This window comes from Malurus melanocephalus, unplaced genomic scaffold (genome assembly GCF_030028575.1).
Source record: "Malurus melanocephalus ecotype Western Australia unplaced genomic scaffold, MMel_1.1 scaffold_170, whole genome shotgun sequence".
In the NCBI taxonomy this organism is placed as follows: Eukaryota; Metazoa; Chordata; class Aves; order Passeriformes; family Maluridae; genus Malurus; species Malurus melanocephalus.
Window position 1 is genome coordinate 681,288 of NW_026623402.1, and position 24,882 is coordinate 706,169.

Sequence of the window (24,882 nt, forward strand, 5' to 3'; positions counted from 1 at the left end):
GGGCGGAGAACCCCCGCAAGAACGAGTCGGGGCAGCAGCGSGAGCCACAAACACAGATCTTTAATGCGCTCAGACCGCGGGAGAACAGCACAGGCACGTACAGGCACCGCGAGCCGCGCCCGCCGCCCCCCGCGCCCCACACGGAGGTTACAAAACAACACGTGAAACCGCGGAATTAGTTGTAAAAACGGACAGGGAAGGGGGGCATGCACTAGGGACTGACACCGGGGAACGCTGCGGCGGAACCGGAGCCGCGGCGGGGCGGGGGGGGGTAGGAGGGGAAAATGGAGGGAGAGGGGAGTGCCGGCCGGACCCCGCCCCTGGGAACGGCAATTAATGGCGTTAATTAACCGCCTCACCGAGTTAACGAGCAGCCGCCAGGCTCGTGCCTGCCAGCGCCCTGCTCGGCGGGTGACAAGTGCTGCGCTCACACCGTTCCCACAAATGCCGAGCCTGGGGGTCGCGACTTCTGCCCTCGTGGGAAACCAACCTTGGTACAAATGAGCGAGTGACAACGGCACAGGCCTCCCACACGCGTGGGGACACGGCCGGTGCCKCGCTCCCACGAGTGGCACACGCTGGCACGGGCTCCATCCCGAGTCACCTCTGCCCCTCGGCACATTCTGCCTGACTGGCCTTGGAAAACACAGCAACGCTTTTGTCTGCGGGTCAGAAAGCTCCCGGGGAAGCTCTGACTGCAGAGTGCACAGTAAATAGGCAGATGAGCTGTGGCTGTGCTCCTCTAGAGAAGAAAGCARCCCAGGTTTCCCACTGCTTTGCTCACACCCACTATCTGAACTGTAAAAGTACTAAARCCAGACTTGAGCCCAGCTTAGAAACATGCTCCAGCTCATTTGGTCATCCTCACAACAATGAACAGCTTTCAGAATAGATCAGGGCCAAATTTTATSTGTTTTGACTTAGCTGGGCAAGTGAGGCAACTCTCAAGTGCCAGAGACATAAAAATGAGGTGGCTAAGCGCTAAAAGGAAAAGAAAATTCAGATTTTTTTTCTTTAACATATATAAACAGAAGAAAAAATATAATTAAGTGAGAACCAGTGCTACTGGTGTGCTCACAGAGGGCCAGGTGGGTCTTTTGGAAAGGGCTGAAGCATTACAAAAGTCAGGGCAGCTCAGGGCTCCAGGCACAGCATGACCCCGACTGCCACGCTCACTGCATCAGGACAAACATGGGGTGTCCACRCTGGCCTGGACTGAAAACCATCCATCCAGATTTATTTATTCCTACTAAAACAAAATCCTGTTAAACAGTACATAACTCTGTGTCTCTACAAACTCACAGCTACCTGCCAAACAATAAAAATCCCAAACTACAAAAGATGAGTTGTATTCAGTAAATATAAATGGGAAATTTAGGCTTTGTGTAGAATGTTTATCRGACTATTTACAGTGCAACACAGATCATTTGAGTTCAGATCTCGCCAGCTTCTCTCTCTTCTGACCTCTTGGAACGAGATTTGCCATTTGTGCTCTCRTGCCGCCTCTCAGAAGAGCTCTTCTCTTTCCTCTCTCTGTCTCGGGACTTTTCTCTTGAAGATCGATCTCTAGAAGATCTGAAGTACAAAGCAAAAAATTGCTATCAGCTTCACAACTAAAAATTGTCAAATACCCACTAAACAACATTTTTCCCTGACAGAGCTGTGGGATACAAGTTCCTTACAGGAATGTGCCTGGATACTCTGGCATGGGAGTGGGTCCCCCACGACAGCAACTCTGGGCCCTCTATGAGGTTTCCTTAAGGGAATGTCAGCTCTGTAGGCTGAGTGCACAGCACAGCCTTTGTTACACCTTCCTCAGAGTGATTCTTTCAAGCTGTTCCCACAGGGGCTCTCTCAGGTCTTCCCTGGGCCCCTTATTATTTTTCTGGGCCACACTCAAATGCCTGCAGTTTCTTCCTCATCTCTGACTCATCTCAGTTCATGTCTTCCAGAGGAGTTTTTCATTATGCCCTAAGCTACTGGCTTTCTGCTCAACWGCTTTAAATACCAACTGAATTCTTTGCTGGCTCAGCCCTGGGCTTTTTGCTTTGCATCCTGACAAATGCTGGCTTTGGCAGCATCCTGGGTTCATAGTCAGGATGATACAGATTTACACTCACAGCCCACAGCACGGGCATATCTTTTCACAGCCACAGATTTTCAGCAGYGCGTCCCTGTGTCAGCCCACGCAGAATTAAGCAGAAGGCTTCACATTAGGTCTAATCTGAGAGGCTGTCTCTTGTGTGATTTCTGCCAGCTCACAGAATAGCAGAATTCTAAAGGAGTGATCCTGAATGAGCTCAGCAGAGGCTCCCACATGTTATTCCAAGGCTCAGGATTTTTTTACAGTCACAACAGAAGGTACCTTAGAGGTACCTTTCATTCTTGTTGATTTAAGGTTTGAAAATACTGCACAATTGATATATCAAAACCCGACAGCCATTTAATTTTCATTAAATTGTATCATTTGACATCAGTCTGTCTGATGAGATTAATTCTCTACCTGTTCCACAACACCTGCTGCCTGCAGTCCTCCTACCCTGAGATCTCCAGATCCTGTGACACACTCTCCATTCCCTTCAGCAAGTGAAACCTCAGACMAGCAGAACCTGAGGGCAGGTTTCATTAACTCAAGGTGAAAACAGAAGCTACTCTTTCAGAAAACAGGGTTTTTCTGTTTGTTCTCTTGTTTTTTTTTATTTTCTTAAACTGATCCTGGCCTTTCCCCAGCTCTCTCAGCAATTTTGTGCAGGTGTGTGAGCTGGCCAATCCCCCTGCAGTCTCAATGGGCTGGTTTGGATGTGTTCAAGGGTTCCGAAGTAATCCCTTACCTGCTCTTTAGTAATAGTTATTACAGGATCTTCCTCACTTCCTAATTGTCCAAACTTCTTTTCTTTATTTTTCATGTTCAAGACAGATTTAAAAAAGCACTTTAGTATCTCAGCCATTGGAGAATCAACAGTATTTACACCCCCCCTCAATTATTAACAGACTTATTTTTCAGACCATTATTTCCCTCCCCTTCACCAGGTATCTTTAAAAGAAAAGCTGTTCTTACCCCTTAGCTAAACTGACACAAGACACACAACAGTAGGTTTGTTCTAGAATTGTACTTGAGTGCTGGTGCCTAATCAGGTAACACTAACCAGGTGTCTTTAAAAAAAGCCAGATCTAGCTTCAGCAAGCACCTGGAGGTAGACTTGCTGCTGGGCTTAGAAGGGCTGTTAAGGAAACACAATGATTCCAACTCAATTTTTCTAATGCTCTATAAACACTTGCCTCATCCTTCCTCCAACACAGAGGCTGTTTTGCTGGGTTTCAGAAAAAACTTTAAGCCCTTCTTTGGACTATAGTGCTTCTCTTCAGAGACAGAAGAATGGTATACTCCTCCTGCATTTCTTTTTCAGAAGGAAAAAGTGCTAATTCCTAAAGAGTTCTCTCTCTCTCAAGCAACCTTCTAACAGAAAACAAACCCCAGATCTCAAATCATAGACTCCTTCCCAATGCCAGCAGTGAGAAAAGGGATCTGGGAAGCAGAAAATAACTACAGAAATGTAACATCCAAACTGCCTCTCARGCACTTGGCTTTTACAGGCCCAGGGAGGCTCAATTAGCTCGGGGAGGCTTCATGGTGCTTCGCATACAAGGAGCTCGAGGCTCAGCACTGCAAATCAGGGAACCTCTTCTATCTCCTGATCTCCTGAGCTCTCCTCTCAGCTGGGATCTCACTGTACAGCTACTGCCCTCACATGAGGCCACTGGGAAATCCTGCTTTGGCCCAGGAGGTGGCACAGGCMACTACAGCTGCTCTGGAGAACCCTGCCATGTGGGGGAGCTGGGGAGGGCACTGWGAGCCAAGGACTCCCCTTTCCAGAAGCACTCCTGTTGGGAATACATACTTGTGTTTCGAGCTCCTGTCTCTGGACCCTCGGCGGTGACCTCTGCTGTGGCTGCGGGAGCGGCTCCGGTGGCGCCTGTGTCGGTCCCGGGACCGGGAGCGCGACTTCCGCCGCTCCCGGGAAGCTGATCTGGAGCGCCTCCGCCTCCGCTCCCGAGACCGTGATCTGGAGGGGACACACACTGTCTCACACCTCGGAGCCATCTCTCACACACTCCCCAGTAACAAATACCCACAGCATCAGCACAGCCCCCCCAGCCCATCCCTGCCCACACCCAGGGCTGATCACACACCCACACAGTGGGCAGTGCCCTCCTCCTGGGCCTCATGCTACCAACAAAATGCCAGTGGGTAATTCAGTTTGCTGGCAAGCTTCTAGAAAAAGCTCCCACCATTATTGTAAGCACATGGCAAGGGCCAGAGCAGTGCTCTGCATCCYTCACAAATCAGTGCCTGTATAAGTAGAAGAGAGGCCAAAGGAAGTGGCCTGTGAAATTACTATAACCCTAAGAGTCTTCCTTGTAAAAGTCCTGCACTTTAGAAGCAGATTTATTTCAACCTGCTCTAAAATTAAATAAAAGATGTCAAAGGAAAGCAGTAGAGAGGGAGATCATCAGGTCCATGATCACAGAGAATGTTGCCACAGMATTAAGGCAAACTTTTCCCAGAGATGAGGGGGTTTTCATCTCAAAAATTAAGAGATCTATTTTTGCATCTAAGGTATTATATATGTAACAGATACTTCAGATATTAAAACTATGGAAATATATCAGGTATTGAAAGAAGGCTCGAGGACATTCAAGGGCTCATTCTCTGGAGGATACAAAGTCCATCATGGCCAGGCTACTCAGCACCTGCTCTACAGCCCAATGAGCGACACCAGGCTGAGCAGCATCACTGAGGTGCCCACACTGCACTTCCCATTTCTTTCAGGGAGCAAACCARACATTGAGGCATTGAGTGAACTCCATTTGTGAGACCCAGGAAAAACTTCAGTAGCTAGAGAGAAACACAGACAGACATTTGGGAGAACTGCAGAACTGGGCACTCACCTTCGACGATCTCTATTYCTTGATCCAGACCTGGAAAGGAGAGTTGAGTGAGAGAAGTTATGATAAAACAAATGTGTTTTCAGTAAGAAAGTTCATCCACCCTGGCAGCTCTTCACAGGAACAAGCAATACACCAAGTGATGCATTAGTTTAAAAAAAAAAAAGCTTGCAAATAGCTTCTATTTTGGGACCAGGACGAATTTATCAAAAAGTGGAAAACTGTAGAAACACGAGTTTCTGCACACTGAGCTTCGTGTCACAACAGAAAAGGTCTAGAAACCAATTCAGGCACTATTAATAATGAACTTTTCCAACTAAATTTTCTATGCGTATTTGTTATATATTCTTTACTCCCTGCAGTCTAACACCAGCTGGAACAACTAACATTTTCAAGAAGTGCTACTCTCCAGTCAGAAAGACATCTGTCAGTTTTCTGACTTTGGTTCTTTTGAGGCAGTTGCACATTTTAGGGGGTTTTAATAAAGAAAAACAGCCTTTTCTCACTCACTGTATTTTGTTTACCAAACATTAGAAGGAAATTTGCATCAGTAACTTTTTCCCTTTTGGGAAAGATAATTAGGAAAAAAGAGGGGACATGGCCACAAGGGAAGAACTATTACTGACAAGTGACAGATAAACTGAAAATCCTTAGAAAACACTTGAGAAGAATAATCCAGGCCTTGCTGGATTATTTMTCACATTCCACGAGCTTCAGAGCTCGTGTATTGCACTCTGAGCCTGCTGTTGTCAGCGTTAGCTTTTGGCAGTTTGTAAATAACAACAGCAGAATTCTTTCAACTTCTGCAGCACCATTACTCAGCACCACTTAAAATACCATTGCACGTGGAAGCCACACCCTCCCTCTTCCTCTGTGGCCACATTTCAGAGCCATCTGAGTGTCACATGGTAGCTGAAGGATCTCATTTTGCTTTAATGAAGCAGTGGCTGCTCTCCCTGTTTAGTGGCTTAGAGACTGACTCCTGTAGCTGCTCCCCACTGCACACAGWCTCACAGGGAGGTTCCATTTACATCCCACAGAGCTGTTCTGGCACTGTGACAGAAGATAAAGCTGAAAGCTTCACACAGACAAAAATTTAAGATGCAATCGAGAAGCATCTGTTTTAATGACATCACTTAAAACCATGCCTGGRTAAGACTGAGAAAATCAAGGTGCATTGACATTTACTCACAATSAAATGTGATTGTTCAGTCATGGTAGAAAGCAAAAAAAAAAGATCCTAAATTTAGAAAGGAATCCAGGTAGGGCTGTAAACAAGGTGGAGCTGAACTTGGGAGTCTACAAACAAACCATGTACTGGGGCACCACACATGAGCAGGTGAAGGAAAAGCTGATAAACCAGGAGAGCAAGGCAGTAACCACACACCTCCAGTCCCACATAACAACCCAACAGAGCAGCAGGACCTCCTGTAGATATCTGGCATGCAGCTGGATTTTTTTGATGGTTGTAATTACTCCAAGTTCTTAACGTTCTTTTTCCTCCGGATCACTTTATTCTGAACCACCAGTGCACACATCCACAAAAGCCCTTCCACATCCCCTGAAAAGCCTGGCTGCCCTTCCATGCCTATGATCTGAGCAGGAGYCTGCACAAAAAACTCCTGATATCATTCCCTAGAATCAGACTTYAGGATTCAGGAAGTATTTAACAAAACAGTATTTTCCTCACTAGCCTGAATCACGGTACAGCAGGAGACAAAAGAAGAATGCTGTCCACAGGAGCAAGAGGCTGAGTGAGTCTATTTTTTTCTTTCCTCTTCTTTTTGCCTCTGTATCACAGAGGCTTTGTGCTGAGTTTCATAACCTGYCTTTTGTCCAGCTTAACACAAAGGAATTCCATTTGGCACCTCCACCAAACTTGTTTGCTGGTGTACTCTGGAAGCAAACACTGAGGTCTACACTTCCAAGCATGCCACTTTTCCTCAGAATTCTCCTAAGAAAGTCTTAGGAGATTACTGGGTACCAAACAGCCACCAGCAATATCAGACAGAAGACTTGTGTTTATTATCACTAGGGTGGCAATCCAGTTCACTCATCCTACATGGAATCACAGTTTACTGGCAAATTAATGACAGCTGTGAGAGGCAGAGTTCCACRAGGGATTCCATTGGTTTCCAGGGATGTCCCAGTGCCTGTCAGTCCTAAAGATTCCCAAAGCCAAGCCATACTCTTTCTCTTACTGAAGTAACACCATGAAGGTGCTGTATAGGAGGACATGACAAGCAGAATTCTGAAGGAAACACAYTTCCTGTGGTTCCTTAAAGCATGAAGCTATGGATAAGAGAAGCCATCTGGAAGGGGGTAGAAGTAACCAGTTACTTTGTGATGGAAAAATGCCCCTGGTGAGCATGGTGTGCACAGCTCCCAGMAGAGAAGGGACTGAGAAATCTGAGACCTAACGTCAGTTCTGACACTGAATGTCCACTGTCGTCCCTTGGCTCACGTTCTCATTTTGGAGAGGCAATTAATTTGAGCTCCTCTCTATGGGACTCYTGGCTCTTTCAGAACCAGTTCTTTTTGGAGCACACAGGTGCCTCTGCACAGAACCAGAGCAAAGGYCAGCCACAGTCTCTAAGTAACGTCACAATGGAAACAGCAAGAACTCAGACTTTAGGCCAGCTCCATGCAGTTCTTAAACCTTTCCTATTTTAAGCCTTAAATAAACATTCAAAAGCAGCCTTCAAACCCCCTCACCAGATGCTTCCACATATGCACTACCTGGGAATACAAGAGGCTCCTTAGCTCTCACGAATTGAGGGTTTGGRGTTTTTTTAAAACCACTAAAACAAAACCACAGGCACACCACAGGAGGAAGAAAACCAGCATTCTGAGATACGATTGATAAAGAGACCCAGAGGATTCTTCCTGAAGTTTCCTTCCTGAAGCAAACTCTGTTGAGCAATTTTCACAGAAAAATGACCTCCAGGAAGAAGAGGCATCATGGAGACCAACTGAGTCCAGGTTAGGCAGGGTCCTGCTGTGGGTCTGGAAGAGCCTGTAACAAAGCAGCTGCATGGGAAGACACTTCTGGTTTCACTTCCACCTCTCTGACCATAGCAGCAACAGAAGTCCCTTTTGATTAACTCATGCTCTCATCAGCTAGTTACAGATCCTGCAGCTCCCAAATTTAACTGCACTACAGTTACAGGGATACCAGAAAGTTGTGAGGCTCTCCATGAAGTGCTACAGTTCAGCAGAAAACTGAAATGTCGCATGAACTGCTGCTTCTCATCACACCAGGCAATCCCCAGAGAAAACCCACATAAAACACCCTAACTAGAGTTATGCATAACATGCATATAATAATATGGATAATGAATAACAATTTGGGGCTCCCATCTTTATAATACACTAAAATCACCACACTGCTTCATGCTGGTCTGTATTTGTCAGCAATTCCAGAAATTCTAGAGTTATGCATAACATGCATATAATAATATGGATAATGAATAACAATTTGGGGCTCCCATCTTTATAAYACACTAAAATCATCACACTGCTTCATGATGGTATTTATTTGTCAGCAATTCCAGTAATGTGTAGCCAGAGCCAGCACCATCTTTGAGTACACTGCTCTTAGAAATCTCATATGCCTCAGATAAACTCAGTCTCCAGCTGATTCTGAGGGTCAAAAATAGCTCTGCACAGGCAGCAAGKTTGGGGTCTTTTTGATGCACAAAGTACATGAGGAGAAACACATGAGGTAACCAGGGAAATGCTGTGACAATGAGAAGAGCATTCCAACCCAGCCACTTCCTYTGCCTGACCCCTGCAAATAACCACCCTCGCCACACCAGGCTGTTTAACTGAGCTGTTTATACACAAGATGCCTCTTCAATTCAAGTACAGAAGAAATTGTTTTTCCAGTTCAGCTAGAAAGATGCAGAAGAGCTTGTCCTGAGAAAGTCCCTCCCACTGCTCAGGAATTACAGACATCTGAGCAGAATGTGACACAGAAGGTGGCTACAACCACCAGAAGAAGCCACTCCTTGGGATCCCTCAGCTTCCTTAGGAAATGTTTGCCAAAGCTGTGCCAAAAGCACYTCACTGTTATTGTAGAAAAGATGCAGGCACCCACTATTTGGCTCATGGACACCAGCCTGTTGTCACATCCAAGCAGTGTGGAGTGCTGTCCAGGGAATTTCTGCTTAACTAGTGCTTTTTGAGCAAACCTAGTCCTCACTCATCTTAAAACTTCCACACTCAGATGCTCTGGATGAGGTATTTTATCCAGATTCAGATTCCCCAAKACAGGGATTAGACCAATATAAGCCTGAACACTACAGGGAACTCAAATCCTTCAGACACACAATGGAGGTTAAAATACATGTACCATCACTCTAGGGTGGGAGGTCTGTGCATTGTTTTCATCTTTAACTGAATCCCAAGATGCTCACACAGCATCTGAAGCACATCCAACAGCCACTCCAGAWGCAGATGCTGAATTCCTGCAGTGCTCATGTACAAGAAATCAGATACTTCTAAATCAACTTCACAGGCCAATTCCCAGGTTTCACTCACCGTCTGCCCATCCTCTCCTCTCGTTCTCTCTCCTCTCTCCGTCTCAAACGATCCTGGTTTCTCTTCTCTTGCTTTTCTGCCACCGTTTTCTAGGGAAAAAAAATCCACATCACATTTCACCCATACAGTAACAGGTAAGAGATCTGCAGGGACACCATTCCAACAGAAAGACAACAATTTCACTGCATTTTATGTGCTAAGTCAAGGTCTCTATCAAGGTTCTCATTTTCCTCAGTTGAGGCACTGACCTCAATGCACTGTGAATGAGGCAGCGGATTCACAACTCTTACTCAGCTAAAGGTCTCTGCAAGCAAGGTCAGTAGCACAACCCATTACAAATCATTTCAGAAAACTCCTAATGCCTTCAGCTACTCAAGACCTTTTCACTGACAGAATCATGTGAAAGTTCACTTCAAACACTTTTTTAAGAGTCTCAAAGTCAAAACCCCCAGAGTTACAAATTTCAGTCATGTCAATGACAATGGCTGTACGGATACTCCAAGGAATAAATTACAGCAGTGGTCYGGTTTGACTGATTCTGAGGGTGCATATTTAGTCACCCAGAAAGCACAGAACAGAGTGCAAGACAAGGCTAAGCAAAGCTCCATTTGATGTTTGGGAATTCTGCACTCAGAAATTTCTGAGCTTTTACAAACCCTCTGTAAAGAATTCTGTAATAAYTTAATAGAAGTGTTCAAGGTCTTCAGAACTACAAAGAGAAGGTTTAGAACAGAGAGGATTACCCTCAGCTGATCCAGTTTCTCACGAATCTGAATGAAACCCAAGTGTAATTTGCCTCCAAAGTGGTCAGCAAGACGCCGGTCGTTGTCATGGAGACCCAGATATGCTGAACAGACTTCACACACACGCAGCTTCTGCTGCTGGAAACTGGATGCAGGCATTGAATTTCGGTATTCTTCCTACAGGGAGGCAAGAAAATCCACACAAATGTCAGGGAGCCCTTACATAGTCACAACCCCCCAGGGAAACCCCTGCAAAGAATTGTTTTGAAGAATCAAAACCCACCCTCATACAAAGGAGGTGCCACACAACGCTTTGTGGGCACAGCCAACCCRACAGTTTATCCCTGCAAGGGACTGGTGACCAAATATTTCAGAGGACAAAGCCCTCCCTGCCCCAGTCAGCTCTCTGCACTAGATGAAAGTTTCTAAAAAGCTTTTCATCCACCACACCACACTGCCAACTGTTTGCTGGCACATGGCTGGAACTAGAAAAAGAGGTGCTGAACAGAGGTAGAAAGCCACYCAGCCTAGCCCAGGCCCCTGTATCAACTCTCAGAAGAGCCAACATCATACCTCTGCCTCTTTCTTTTTTGCTCGAACTTTCTCCACTTCCATCAGGATCTTTTGAGACTCATCAACATTTCCTTCAGCTCCCAGCTGTTCAGCTTTAGCTAGGAGTTTTCCAATGTCTTCATTCAGCTCATGTACTTTCTCTGCCTGAAGAGAATRTTTAGTTTTTAATAAGACAAAAATRTTATAAAGCTTGCAGCACAACTTTTCCTTTTTCTTTAAGAAATACTGTTTCACAAAACCTGTTGTTGGAAGATGACTGTGAATCTCCAAAAGTCCCCAACAAAAGTGACTAGTGGACCAATCAAAATGCAGTCACACAGATGTGACAGAGAGAGAAACTGGATGTTAAGAGATCATGATCTGCCAGTCATTTCTGGCTTACAGGTCAGCACAGAGTCCAYAAAACCAGCTTCAGAAATGTCTTGTATTGGCTCAATTAAGCAAGTTTCCAAAGAGGAACTCTATGAGCATTTGTTAAATGAAACAACAATCATGAGATGGATTTATTATTCTAAATTATGATGATAATGTTTAATAGCATGGGGGAGAAACCAATATGCTTTATTACTATAGTAAATCAATTTCTTTTAGAGTACATGGTCCTCTGTAAGTTTGTCTCCATAATAGCCAGGGCAGTATTTGAGSATGGCTGGAATCCCCAAATCCTCTGTGGAGCTTAACTCCCCAGTATCACTGATGTCAGAGAAACAGAACACCAGCGCTCCCACAAAGACTTTCAGAACCAATGGCTAATGAGAGCCCAATACCTTTGCAGACACTTCAGCACTGATCTCTTCCTGTGTCTCAGCCAAGCGTTTCTTGGCCAGTTCTGTTCTCCTGTCACACTCTGCAATGAAGGATTCCAGGTGATCCATCGCCTGCATGATCAGACAAAGAATTATGAATAAAGGTGCTCTCCACGTCAGATGTAGCTTTGACAGCCAACAGCTGTAATCCCAGTATAATGCACAAACAGCCTCCAAAAGAGATGCTTTGAGAAAAAGAAAAAATTACACTTTATAGAATAACTAACATTTGACCCCTTCCCTGTAAACCTGACCCAGTTCCTTTACTCTGACCCATCACAGGATGCTCACATCAACACTGCTTTGCAYTGGAACATCCTTCCTATGCAGGAGCACCAGGTGCAAAGACAAAAGCACTGGAATAACATGAAAGGAAAGACAGAATTGTACTTTCCCTTGATCTGTTCCATCACAGAAAGGTGAAATGAAAGCTAAATATGACAAAAGTAAAATTACTGAGTAGAAGGCTTTTAATGTTAAATTTCTTTCTGGGACAGGGCACCAGRTTACAATGACCTGGCACAGAGTAGCAGGTGTGGGGTGCAAGGAATGCCAGGGAGCCTCCCAGCTAGCTGGGCTAATGGGGTAGCAAAGGGCATAATTATTTCTACATTCTCAAGTCAGCAGTCAGGCTGGCATTCAGGAAGGGGCTGCACATTCTGGACAGGTAACACATCAAATAACATGGTGAGCTGAAACTTGTTACCGAGTTCTACTGTTCAGTAACTTCAAGAAGCATTTTCCACAAAAGTAACTAAAATTTCTCCATACTCACATCCAGCTCAAAGAACAGGTCTCTCTCTTTACTTGCAATCTCATAATCTGCTCGCAGAGCCAAATCATGGATCTTTGTACATTCTCCCAAGTCCATTCGCTGTTAAAAGAAAAAGGAGAACCCACGTGAGAACCCTCCATTATGRCAACAAGCAGCAGATCTCTCTTGCCAACTGCATCATAGCAAAACAGTCTTTTCATGAAAAGCAGCTTCCTCTTAACCCGTCAGTACCAGAACCAGCCAKAAGAACCGCATGCTTGCCAGAACTCCTTTTCTAGATATTCTGAAAGCAACAATAAAATACCCCAAATGCTTTAGGTCCAATCCTACTCCTGCTCAAGTCCCGGGACAGCCTCAGAAATGGCTGTAAGGGAGGTGGGTCTCCTTCAACAGGCAAATASCCTCTKTCATGGAGCCACAGCACAGCAGAAYACAACTGCACCCTGTTTAAAGCTCATCTGGGAACKCACATCTGTGTCAGGCTGAGCCCAAGTAACATACCACACACACAGAATTGTAGGACACACACAGAATGCTTTCTATCAACAACAAAAGGACTTAAAGGAATAAGGGCTACAGCCAGTAGAAAGGCACAACCCCACACTCARCAACAACAGACTATTAATTCCACAACCAGCCCCTTCCCACATCCAGCTGCTGCCTGGAATTTGAAAACCTGCCCAGTAAAGCTAAGTCCTACACGTAAATCCATTTAATGAGAGACCTAAGGGCATCTCCCTTCCCAAAAAGCTGACCTGCACATTGTCCTTCCCTCCCACTGCACTCCATGCTATTTCAATTTGTTATTTTTTCTCCCACCTAGCAGTTAACAGCCACATGAACCCAAGTCCATTATGCTCTCAAAGCACAGAAGCTGCATTTCAACATTACAAATTTGTAACAAAGAACATTTCTTTTACTCTTGAAGTAGGAAAAGAATATAACATTTTGAAAGCCAAAATAATAAAAGCCCTTATTGTGAGCCACAGTAAGAATGGCAGGGTACATATCATTGCATGAAGGAATGCCCCAACCCACCATCCTCTTCTCTCACAGTCACCACCAGTCCCCAGGAGCCCAAACCTGAACAWGCACAACAGGTGTGACCTCAGTGAACTGCAGAAAAAGCTGAACTGGGAAAAAACGCTGAAAACCCCTGAGGAATATCACAAACTAGAGCTGGGGACACTAACGTGAAACAAYGCGCTCAGAGAGCAGTGTTTAGAATGAAGCAACTAAAGCGAACTCTACCAGTTTATGCTCAGGTTTTCAGCAGGTGCTCATTATTAGACTTTCCTTTTTTAGGGGAAAAAAAAATCCAGATGACTTGCCACTATTTAGCCTTCCTCATTTTGCTCAGATTTACCAGAACCAGGAGGCCACAAGCAGCAGGCTACAGACACAGACACTGCATCCAGAACATTCCTGCTGAGCTCTCTAATGGTAGAAATTTAATGCCTACGAAAAAAAGCATGTTGGTACAGAGCTTGATCATCTTCATCTTCAGGCAAGCACTTCAAAGAATGCTACAGAGCTACTGTTATTTTACCACAAAAATAACTTTCAATGATGTGACACATCTTTCATTCTTCTGGTCATTCTACTGAGATCACTTTCCAAGATAGGGCGAAGATAATGGTATTGGATGAGATTGTCATRGATAATAAGTATTCTTATCTGAGCTCTTCTTGCAAGCTGAGCCACTAACTCTGCTTGAGAGAAGGGGCTCTGACCACTTCAGAAGAGCCAACAATGTGCTCCCTATTTCTCTCCCTGTTCATTAACAGGCAACGAATCCCCCAACCTCTTCCTCAGAGGAGAACATTCCGTTCTCACCAGATACAAACCTCAAACCTTCCTCCACATTCTTTGAGATGTTCTACTGCAAGGAGACTTCCACAGGTATTGCTCCCTCGGGGTAAGATCAACAGCCCTTCTGTCTCAAAGCATCCTGTCATCCCAGGGAGGGCTGTCATCACCCTTTTCCACAGAGATCACAACTTGCCCCAGTCAACACTGGCTGGTTTATAATGCAAGTAGGTGAGACAGGCATCCACAGAGCTCAGTAAAGATTTAACTCCCCCCACACAAAAAGACTAAAGAAATTTAGATGTCATTCATAATCAGTCCTGCTCACATTTGCAGAGAAATCCACATTCTGAGGTCTCTCCTATGATCTCCACTGAATTGCTAACTCATCACAAAATGAAATTTCCACAAAGAAGATGCTCTAATAGTGATCAGAGCTACAGAATTCCATACAAGTGAAAAAGAAAGCAGGAACACTCTCTCACCCCACAAAAAAAACAATTCTAGAATCTAAAGATTTCAGCTCATATTTCCCAGTCAGGGACACCGTTAATTCCCAGGATGTAATAGCCAATATCTATGTTCAACCTGGGCAGCTTTGAGCCTCATCAGTCCACCTGTTAGCAGAGCTGAAATTCAGGAGGATTGCCAACTGATGCCATCTCTCAAAATGCTACAGTCCTTCCACTGACAGAAATATGCTTACCATGAGCTGCAGAGAGAACTCACCACTCATCACAAATTATGTGGATGACAAGGTCCCTGGTAACAGCCCATCGACTCACTAAACCAACTTCTGTTTTCCCAGAATGTTCCTCCTTACCCACAAAGACCAAAGAGAACMATTATAGCTTATTTAGTGGCAAGTTGAGACAACCTTCTGGGGCCAAAAAAAGAATAATCACAGGAACAAACCATCTTAAAATTATAGCTGTTATGATTAGGAACACTGGTGCACCTAAACAAAGCAAACATCAATAGGCCTCCTGCAGCTCTCAGGAATATTCCAGAGCTTTGCTTACAATCTGGACTCCTTCTCTTACACTACACTTGAAGGTCAGTGAGTGGGACTCCATCACATTTCACTGAGCACAGCTACCCAAGGGATCAGCTTCCTGCTTGCCTTCAATCAGCCCCCTACTAAGGAATATCTGCCCACATGAAGGATGCAGCACTAACAATGCCTTTGGGGGAGGATGCAGCATAACCAGCACCAGAAGGCTTGGAGCATCTGTTGGAAGTTTCCAACAGATCCAAGGGTATTCTGCAGGAATACACCCAGAGATGGACTATACCTCACCAAGAAGGAAATTCACCCACACAGCTCTTCCTTAACAGAGCACCGTGAAGTGCCAGTGAAGCTGCCCGAGATCACGAGGAAAGCCTGCACATTCCAGCTAAGTTGCATTCTGTACTGGCAGCGCTGACAGCTGAAATGCTGTTCCTGACCTGGACATCACATGTTCTTTCAACGCAGATCTGGAGCACCAATACTTGCTCTTGCCCCCAGGAACCTGCTAACAGAGGTGTAGAACTCCACACCCACTTCAAGGCCACCAAATGATCATGTGAGTGATCCAAAAGATCAACTGTGCAGGAGCTGCTCCTGCAGTTTCTGAGCACAAACTCCACAGCAAAATGGAAAGGACAACTCAATCAAGACAAGTAACAACAGAAGCAAGAGAAACAAACTCCTCAAGGTGCTTCTCTRGCCCAGGAGACTCACAACCCACCTGAACACTTCAGACTTCCCCACCTTCAGACTTGGCATCAGCTCACACACATCACTTAGTTCAACCCTTTCAACTCATCATTTACCCCATTCCTGAAAACCTGCTAGAAGAGGTAGAAGGCAGCCTCCATCTTCAAAACACCCTTTTGGCCCCAAAAAACTGTTGTAGAATCTCATGTCAAAAAACATAATCTGACCATAGTGACCTACACAAAGGACGGAAGTTTAAAATTCTGAACTGGAAGTGAGGTGATCTGGAGGCTGATTGAGCAATCAGTGAAAAATACATCTAAGCTTCAAATTAATTTTAAAAAACAGAGGTAGAGAGATTGGTATTCAGTTTTTCCAATCTTGTTCTGCAAAGGCAGCCCCTGAGAAGCTAAAGTTTGAGTACTCCGAGCCAAGACAGCTTTTGCTACAACTCTTTCTACGAGTGCTGTCACAGTCCTGTGACAGTGACACAAGTAGGGGCAGCAGTGCCAGCCCTCCCTTTGCTGGAGATCCACTGCATCCAGGCAGCTCCCTAAAGAGGGGCAGGAAGGGCTATAAATAACCACAGCATCTTTAAACAATCTGGTTAAGCGGACAGACACTGTGAATTGCCACAGTGTTTCATGCWAACAGCGAGGGCAAAGATCGATTTCAAACATCCATATTCACCTCCATCCTGCGACTGTTACACTGAAATGGTGACAAAAGACACACACAGTTTTCTTTTTCCAAAGTCAGGCTGAGCTTTCATCTKGGAGCCTCAGCTGAACATTTACTTCATAAGAGCTCACTGTTAAAAACCCACATCACCTTCTGCTCTCAGAGGCAGCACGTGAGCCAAACCTTTGAATGCTGGCCAGCTCTGTTCCCACAGGGAGCAGCAAAGGAGCTGAAACAACTGTCTGAAACCAGTCGGGCAGAGTGACACAAACAACCAAGYAGCTCAAACAACCAACACTCAGCCAGAGCTGTGACCTGCCACCACCACCCCAATTATGGCAGAAAAGCTGCCGTTCCATCAGGGTTGGAGAGAGGAGATTGAAAATCTCCAGGGATTAGTGCAGCAAGAAAACACTTGCTAAGCTGAAGATGCAGCAGCAAACCAGGGTAGCAGCCTAGCTACAGGCTTGGAACCACCACAGGAACCACCAAGTTTCAAGCTCCAACAATCCCAAACTGCAAAGGATAGTGAAAGACTTCAYATGGGATTGTGAAAAAAAAAGCATTTCAGGTGAAATCTGAGAGCTCCTGACTTTGTTTTTTTGAGAAGTGAGAGCAGTTCCATACACAGGTCACAGGAACTGGAATTAGGATTATGACTGCTCCCTGGGCACAGAAAGCCTGATCTCTCCTAGATGTCACCCACCCTGCACAGATGAGTACCAACACCTTCCTCACCAGAATCCCTTATTACAGAGAACATACTTACTGTTCCAGCCAGGATATCATGGGGACAGCAATCCAGAAGATGGCTCTTGCACACACGATCGTCTGTAAACTTCACCCTTTGTCTGGTTTCATCTCCTGAAATTCATGTGTGGTTTAAATAAGGAGACATTAGAACACCAGGAGAACACATTTTCTTGGCATGAGCATTTCACCTCAATAAGCAGATTAAAGTACTTGGTGCTCCTGCTCCCCAAAATTACTCAAAAATAAAAAAGCTTAGAGGGTAACAGGATATTCTGGAACACTTATAATTGGCAACAAACACTATTTTAGCATTTATTCATCCAGGACACCATGTTAAACACAGTGCTGGCAAGCCAAGCAATGTCCAAGGCCTGTCATCCATATAAAGAAGCAGCACAGCCAGAAGAGAAAAGGAGACAGACAGGCTGGCTCCCAGCCAAAACCTGTTATTTTTTCCACCCTTTTTATTTTTTTTTTACTGTGAAGAAGGGGCAGGASATACCAAACCCCACGCTATCAGATCACAAAACAGGGCTGTGCTGGGYAAATTTTAYAGGCAACTGCTCTTTGCTCAGGTGRTAATTGAGTCATCAGTCCATTTGGTTTGGAACCCAACTATGCAGCATGTGCTCTCCCAGGCCCTGCGAAGAAGGAGCTGGCAGGTCCTGGCCTGGAACACACCATGTGCTTCCCACCCACAGCCCACCCTCAGAGGACATTTTACACTCAGGAGCCACTTAAACGAGACAATATCAGAAAAGCAAAAAAAAAATAATAATAAAAAAGAAACAAAGTTAGTCAATACACACTGCGAGCTCCAACACATACTATACCCATCTGCATTCTTCAAGACCTCAGCTGCAGAATTTTATGCCCATTGTTGAAAAGTTTTAAAGGAAAAGCTTTCTTGCCCACACCTGCAGTAAGGAAGTCAGGGGAATGATACATAAAAGTAAAGGCAAAGTGGTAATGGTATGTGACAATTTTAAAGCTCATCTGTGCAYATGACACAGGTATGTGTAATACTAAAGTATGAATATAGTTTAGGATTCACAAGCATCCAGGAATAATGTTGTGTCTACTGAATTTTTTTAAATTTTTTTTTTCTTTCTAAGCTACACTTTTAAAGTTACTTGTGAAAAAAAGCAAACACTTTTTTTTTGTTATAACAGCTTTAAAAATTGGTTGTGACTCACGGCTCGATGAACATGAGGCTTTTCTGCAACTCCCTTGCAGATTGATGTAGGCAGGCAAAGATACACTGAACCTTTATAAATAAAATAGAGGGGCCACAATTGTTCAGTTTGTATGAAATAAAAATATGGGAAGCAATTCAATAGCAACTCAATACACAGAGAAAGAAAAGCACTTATTCACTTACGAAACAAAGTGCAAAGTGCCTGGACAGCCCTGCTAACGTGCCAAAGGGAATTTAAGTACCCAGCGAGTCGCAGAAGGGAGACACAAACCGCAGCGGGACCGTATTTTGCATGGGCTGTCACCTTTCTCGTCTCGGACAGCACCCGGCGCGGCCGGCGCTGCAGGCACACACCTACCTACGCGCCTCTGGACGTGCGGGCACGGAGCCGGCCCTAAGCCTGTCCGCGGCAGCCGGGGCCCGGAGCGGAGGGCTGGGCGGCGCCGGCATCTCAGGGGCGGGGGGCGCGGCGGGACCCCCGCCGGGCAGGCGCGGGCCCTCCCGGGCTCCCTCCGCCCCGAGCGCGGACAGGCCCGGGCCCGCTCCGCCGCTCCGAGGCTGGAGCCGGGCGGGCGGGGGCGGATCGCGCCGCAGGTCTGGAGCGGCGGCAGCGGCCGGGCCGGGCCGGGCCCCGCGCGGTGAGGCGGCCGCTTAGGCCGCGGCGTTTCCTGCAGGCCCCGCCCGCCCCTACTCACCGTCCCGGGCTGTGCCCATAAGCTGGTCCAGCAGGGCCCGCATCTGTGCCTGGGCCGACATGGCGGGGCCGGTCCGGAGGCGGCGGCTCCGACCAAGACCGGGACCGGGGCCTGGGGCGGCGGCGGCAGCTCAGCGGCCTCAGCAGCGGCGACGCGCGGCGAGCGCTGAGCGGAAACAGCCCCGCCCTGCGGCGCGCGGCATGACGGGAAGGGTAGTCCGCCAGGGGCGGGCTCCGAGGGGCGGGGCTGGAGGGAGGGAGGGAGCTGAGGGGCGGGGCCGGAGAAAGGGGGAGAGGGGGGGTGGATGGGGCGTGGCCGAATAGGGCGTGGTCGAATGGGCGTGACTGAGGAGGCGTGGTCGAGGGGCGGAGCCATGCTTGAGAAACGGGTGATGTCAGGGGGCGTGGTCGGGTTCGGAGGGGCGTGGTCTGGTTTGGAGGGGCGTGGCCGARCCTCGGGGCGGGGCTGGAGCGGGGACGGTTGGGGGCACCCCCGTCATGGCTCCGGCCCCGCCGCGGTGGCACCGGACCCAGCCCTGGCGCTGCTCTGGGTGCACCGTGAGCCGCCCCGAGGTTCGCCGCCGTGAGCACAGTAGCCAGGCCGTGGCGGCGCCCCGGGGCTGGGCTGGTGCCCGGAGCCGGTCCGGGCTGGCCTGGTTGCCGTCCCCACCGCATTGCTCCGTGGGCAATGTGAGGAGGGGGAATGTGGAGTAAGGAAAGGCCCTGCCTGGGGTGGAGGGTGATAGGACACATGGCCGGCCAGGCGGAAGCATCAGGAGCGGGATGGATGCATGGACAAGGGGACGAACCCCGTTGCGCAGGGATAGAGCCAGGAGAGGACCGCGGGCAGTCCAGAGCAGGGCAGGACGGGGCCGGACAGACAGCCCATGGCTGCTCTCCCAGCCGCAGTGGAGGATGAGGCCGCGGTTGGCAGGGAAGCTTCAGCTGTTGCTTTGCCGTGTTCTGTGTTCCCTTTCTGGCTTTCTGAGCTCCAGCTCCCACACCTCCCATGAGTTTTACCTGGTGTTTCTGCACCTTGATCTCCCAGCCCTGGCTGCCCTATGGATGCTCCCTGTGCCGGCTCTTTTTACTGCCAGGGGCTTCAGAGGCAGCGAGGGTTAGAGCCAGAGCCCTGGTGCAGGATGCTCCATTGGCCATAGTCATGCCTGATTTTCTCCCAGCTTTAAAGTTCTGTTCRCTTTCAGGAAAAGTCATGAGCCAGAGGCAGGGCTGTGCCACTGCTCTGCTGCACCATCCTGGGTGAGCAGAATCAGCCTTCGAGTAGCTCATCCAATCTTCCCTGCTTGTCCAAGAGGGTCTCTGCAGACAGGAGACCCCTTCCCTGTGGGATGGGAGCTCTTCATGCCCAGCCCTGGCAACGTTTGGAGCAGGAATGGCCACCCGGGGCACTCGAATGGGTGCAAAGCTGCTGCCCAAGGCTGCTGCAGGGGTAGTGGCATTGCCTGTCCCTCCTGCTCACCCTGGGGACGGTCCTGCTGAGCCCTGGGTGTTAACTAAATGTGTTAACTTTCCCAYAGAGGATGGACACCTCATCAGTCCCAATTCGGTGAGCCAACAGCCAAGTCATGTGCTCCCCACACCTTGTCCCACACCTGGGCASCCTCACCGGTGTGCCCAGACCCTTCCCACGTGGGCAAAGGGACAGTGCAACCCTTTCCTCCTGGCCAGACTGACCCAGGGGCTGTGGGAGCTCTCCCCATCTCCTGCACTGCAGGAAGAGGGTCTGTGGCAGAGCAGGCTGGGGACAGCAGAGGAAAGCGCCGTTCCCTAGGGATCACGGTGGTGAGATCAGAGTGGCTGTCCGGCTCCCAGGGCTGGTCCCTCGGGATGAAGGCAGTGGCAATGCCAAACTCTGCCAGTGCCGAGCCGTGCCGGCCGGGTGGGTGACAATGGGTGACGTCAGGGAGCAGTCCAAGGGTGCCCGTGGCTTATCAGCTCCCACCCGCCCTGTTTGCCCAGCAGTGCCCGGGTGGCTGCTGCTCCCGCTCGGCATTGCTGCTGGCAGTGTTTGGAGAGAGGAGAGGGAACTCYGGGGACCTCAGCACTGGGGACAGCTCAGAAAAGGGTGCTCAKGGCATTGGGGAGGGTGGGCTCTGAGGGAGAGACCAGGAGCTGTGCTCACCCCAAAAATAGGAGAGCAGGGCAGAACTGGAGCAGTGCTGTGGCTGTCCTCAAGTCCARTGACCAGTGTCCCACTCCTTGAGTGTCCCCAATACTGGTGACAGGGTCTGGTTTCTGTGTCAGGCCCTTGCCATCCTGTGCCCTCCTGCTGTCAGGGGCAAACTGTCCTGTGTCCTCTGGTCATCCTGTGAYCCTGGTCACCCTGCATCTCCCTGGTCACCACCTGTATCCCCTGGCCATGTTCTGTGCTGCCTCAGACAATTCCACGGGCACATCTTGCTTCCAAGGCAGAAATGGCACCTCTGGCACMGTGTCTTTGGGACCTGAGCTGATTGCCATCACCCCTGTCCTCACAGGGGAGGTGCGGTGTGGGCCAGCACAGCCACAGACCATAGCACAGACACAGGGCACCCACAGTGAAAAAGCTSTTGTCCAGCTGCTGTCCCTGCCATGGAGGTGACCAAGCCACTCTCCACGTGGCACATCTACCCTTGCATCCACAGGTTCCAAACCCCTCCCAGGTGTGCTCAGGGAGCCCAACATCCATCTCAAAGGGGMACAATGCTGGAGATGGGTGATCTGAACCTGCATGAGGGTGGTGCAGCACCTGGGGGGACCCCACAGAGAGGCTTTGCCCACTGCAGCGGCAGCCCCTGTTTGCAGAGGCATCGCTCGATACGCAGTATGTTCTTCAGAAGATCCCTACTCCAGGAGTCAAAATAGCATGAAATTTAATTTTACGCCTATTTGACAAAGCTTGATTTCACCTCCAATCAGCAGGGAGATAAGAGCCCTCGGCACAAGTGTGCGGGCAGTTTGGCAGCTGGGGCTGCCGATTTAATAGGTGAATTTACAGGGACAACACTTGAAAATCCCCTGGCTAGTGAACCATTAAGGTGAGCCCTGCCTTCCGTCCCCGCGTCCCTCCCCGCGCCGCTCTCCCGTTGCTGGGTGCTAAAGCAAACCCCAGCTCTGTTTACCGAGTCTACTATTACAATACGGCTACCAAATATTTGCCAGCCGTCAGCTCGCTGCTCCGCTATAAATACTTCAGGCCCAGGTGGAGGGAYGGGCAGGGGGAGCGGCGCGGGAGCCTATGCATGGCCGGGCAGCAGCGCCAAGGTGAGTGCAGAGACGCGGGGATGCCCTCCAGCCCCGGGGGTTTCTCCGGCTGAGGGTGGTGGTGGCTGGGGTGGGGTGGGGTGGCCCCACTCCCCTCTCCCTGCAGCCCGGAGGTGTGCGCTGCCTCGGGAGCTGAACCCCCCACAACCCACCCGGCATAGCACAGTGGAATGACCAGGGGTACCGCGGCGGGGACGGCACAAAGAGGGACACACAGAGATGGCAAGGACAATCTTAGGCGGGTACAGGGCCCCAGCACATTGTTTGGTGTGGCAGGAGCAGGTCTGGGTCCCCAGGATTTGTTCCCTGCCAGGGGTGTCCTGCAGCGAGGCAGGGCTGGGGACCCCTCAGCATAGGCAGCACAAGCTACAAAGGGGCCACATCCAGCTCAGGGAGACCCAGCCATGGCCAGAGCCCACCAGGGCAGGGGGCAGGGGACAGTGGGTTCCCCCTGTAGCTGGGAAACCCAGGGGCCATTGTGTGGGCAGGGCATGGGGTTCGATGGTGTCAAACCCCATTCACCTCCATGCACAGCCCTGGGGTGAAGGGGAACATCCCTCTGTCCCACAGCTCCGGGGAACATCCCCACTGCCCTACATCCCATGGCTTGGTGTGGATATCCATGCCCCACAGATCAGTGCTAACATCCCTGCTGCCCCATGTCTCATGATGTTCCCACATCACATGAATTCAGGTAGACATCCCCACTGCCCCACATCCCATGGCTGGATGGGGACACATCCCTGTTGCTTGATGTCCCAGGGTTCAGTGAGGACAGCCCCACTGTCCCATGTCCTGTTTCTTGTAGGGGAATGGCATGCTGCTCCATGTCCTCTGACTCAGGGCTGTGTTCCCACTGTTGTTTTGGTGGGGGCACCCCTGCTGCCTGCTGTCCCAGAGCTCAGTGAGGATGTCCCAGGAGGAACATCCCAGTRCCTTGTTTCCCATGGCTTGGTGGGGACATCCCCAATGCCCCACATCTCGTTGCTTGTAGGGGACATCCCCGCTGCCCTGCAGCCCCACCTTGGCCATGGTGTGGCACAACRTGGTCCCCTGCCCTCTCAGGGCTGCCAGGCGGTGGGTCAGGGTTGGTGCCGGGGTATGTCACCCTGACCCCGCTGTTCCTGTCCGCAGGGTGAGTCCCAGGGGTCCCTCTGAGTGCTGACATGGCTGCGGGTGTCATCCAGCCCCTGGCCGAGCTGCGGCTGCCCTCACCCTTCCCCCACGGCCTCTTGCTGCCCACGCACCCCGAGCCCGACTTCCCTGACCTCTCCGAGGAGGAGGAGGAGGAAGAAGAGGAGGAAGAGGAGGAAGAGGAGGAGGAAGTGGAGGCAGTGGAGGAGAGCGTGAGGCCGGAGCTGGTCAGCGTCTCCAGCACTGCCGAGACCACCCTGCGGCTCCTCAAGTTTTCGGAGCTCATCAGCTGCGACATCCAGCGCTACTTCGGGCGGCGGGGCCGGGAGGAGGCCCCCAGCAGCYGCCCCGTGCCCGAGGACTGCGGCTCGCCCCGGAGCACCGAGGCCGTGCCCGAGGCCGTGCGGGGCAGCCCGGGGGCCGCACACAGGCTGGGGCCGCTGGCCGAGCTCTTCGAGTACGGCGTGCACCGGTGCCTGCCCGCCCGGGCGGCCGGCGGCCGGACACAGCGGCTGGAGAGGAARTACGGCCACATCACCCCCATGCACCGCAGGAAGCTGCCGCCATCCTTCTGGAAAGAGCCGGGCCCGGGCCCCGCCGGCCTCCTCCACAGCGGCACCCCCGACTTCAGCGACCTGCTGGCCAACTGGACAGTGGAGCCAGGGCCAGAGCTGCCGGGCCGCCCGGGGCTGGAGGCTGAGCCCTTTGCTGGGCTGTGACCCCACTGTGGCCCCGGGGGCCCCCGGTGCCGCCACGTGCCACCCGGTTAATGATAAACCTGCTGGCCCCGGTGCCAGCGCCGGGCCACTCGGAGCTGCCGGGACAGYGAATAAATGACTCCCGCCAGGCACCAGCGCGGGCCGTGTCCTTTGCCACCCGCCACTGGGGTGTCCCCGCTGCCGTGACAAAGGGCCACGGCTTGGCGTGACCCTGAGGGGCTGCCCCGGCTGCCCGGGAAGWGGAGGGGAGCGCGGTGCCGGCAGGAGGCGGCAGCCCGTGTTTACTCTGCGGCCCAAGGCGGTGGATCCCGGCCCCTTATCTCGGCCGCGCCGGGGCAAAGGGCGACACGRGGCCCCATAAAGCTCCCGGCTGTCAGCGCTCAGGGGGACCCATCACTGCCTTGGGGACCCACTGTGCCCTACAGCACCCCTGCCCCATGGCAGACCCAGGGAAAGGGACRCACAGGGGAGAGCAGGGCTGGCCCTTCTTCCCCACACTGCTGGACATGGCTGTTACCAGGGTCCAGCCCAGGCATCCTCTG

General features: G+C 49.9%; 2 protein-coding genes across 4 annotated transcripts; one reads left to right on the forward strand and one right to left on the reverse strand.

The window, feature by feature from the left end:
* Positions 1–43: 43 nt before the first annotated feature.
* LUC7L (LUC7 like) lies at positions 44–19,407 on the reverse strand. Of its 3 annotated transcripts, none has more exons than XM_057372379.1 (11): positions 19,225–19,407; positions 18,528–18,598; positions 17,348–17,442; positions 12,387–12,485; positions 11,573–11,683; positions 10,806–10,949; positions 10,233–10,409; positions 9,490–9,578; positions 4,951–4,980; positions 3,900–4,064; positions 44–1,575 (listed from the first exon to the last, which is right to left on the reverse strand). In XM_057372379.1, exons 4-11 carry the CDS (start codon positions 12,480–12,482, stop codon positions 1,434–1,436), a joined length of 954 nt encoding a protein of 317 aa, XP_057228362.1. In that variant the 5' UTR covers positions 12,483–12,485; positions 17,348–17,442; positions 18,528–18,598; positions 19,225–19,407; the 3' UTR covers positions 44–1,433. The 3 variants fall into 3 exon arrangements, with proteins under 3 accessions (XP_057228362.1, XP_057228360.1, XP_057228361.1); XM_057372378.1 differs by lacking the exon at positions 18,528–18,598 and adding an exon at positions 2,832–2,893 and having other exon boundaries at positions 1,513–1,575; positions 19,225–19,345; XM_057372377.1 differs by lacking the exon at positions 18,528–18,598 and having other exon boundaries at positions 19,225–19,345.
* A 1,174-nt stretch (positions 19,408–20,581) lies between these two features.
* Positions 20,582–24,503, forward strand: PERCC1 (proline and glutamate rich with coiled coil 1). The gene is made up of 2 exons (XM_057372438.1): positions 20,582–22,487; positions 23,622–24,503. Exon 2 carries the CDS (start codon positions 23,654–23,656, stop codon positions 24,338–24,340), a length of 687 nt encoding a protein of 228 aa, XP_057228421.1. The 5' UTR covers positions 20,582–22,487; positions 23,622–23,653; the 3' UTR covers positions 24,341–24,503.
* Positions 24,504–24,882: the final 379 nt, after the last annotated feature.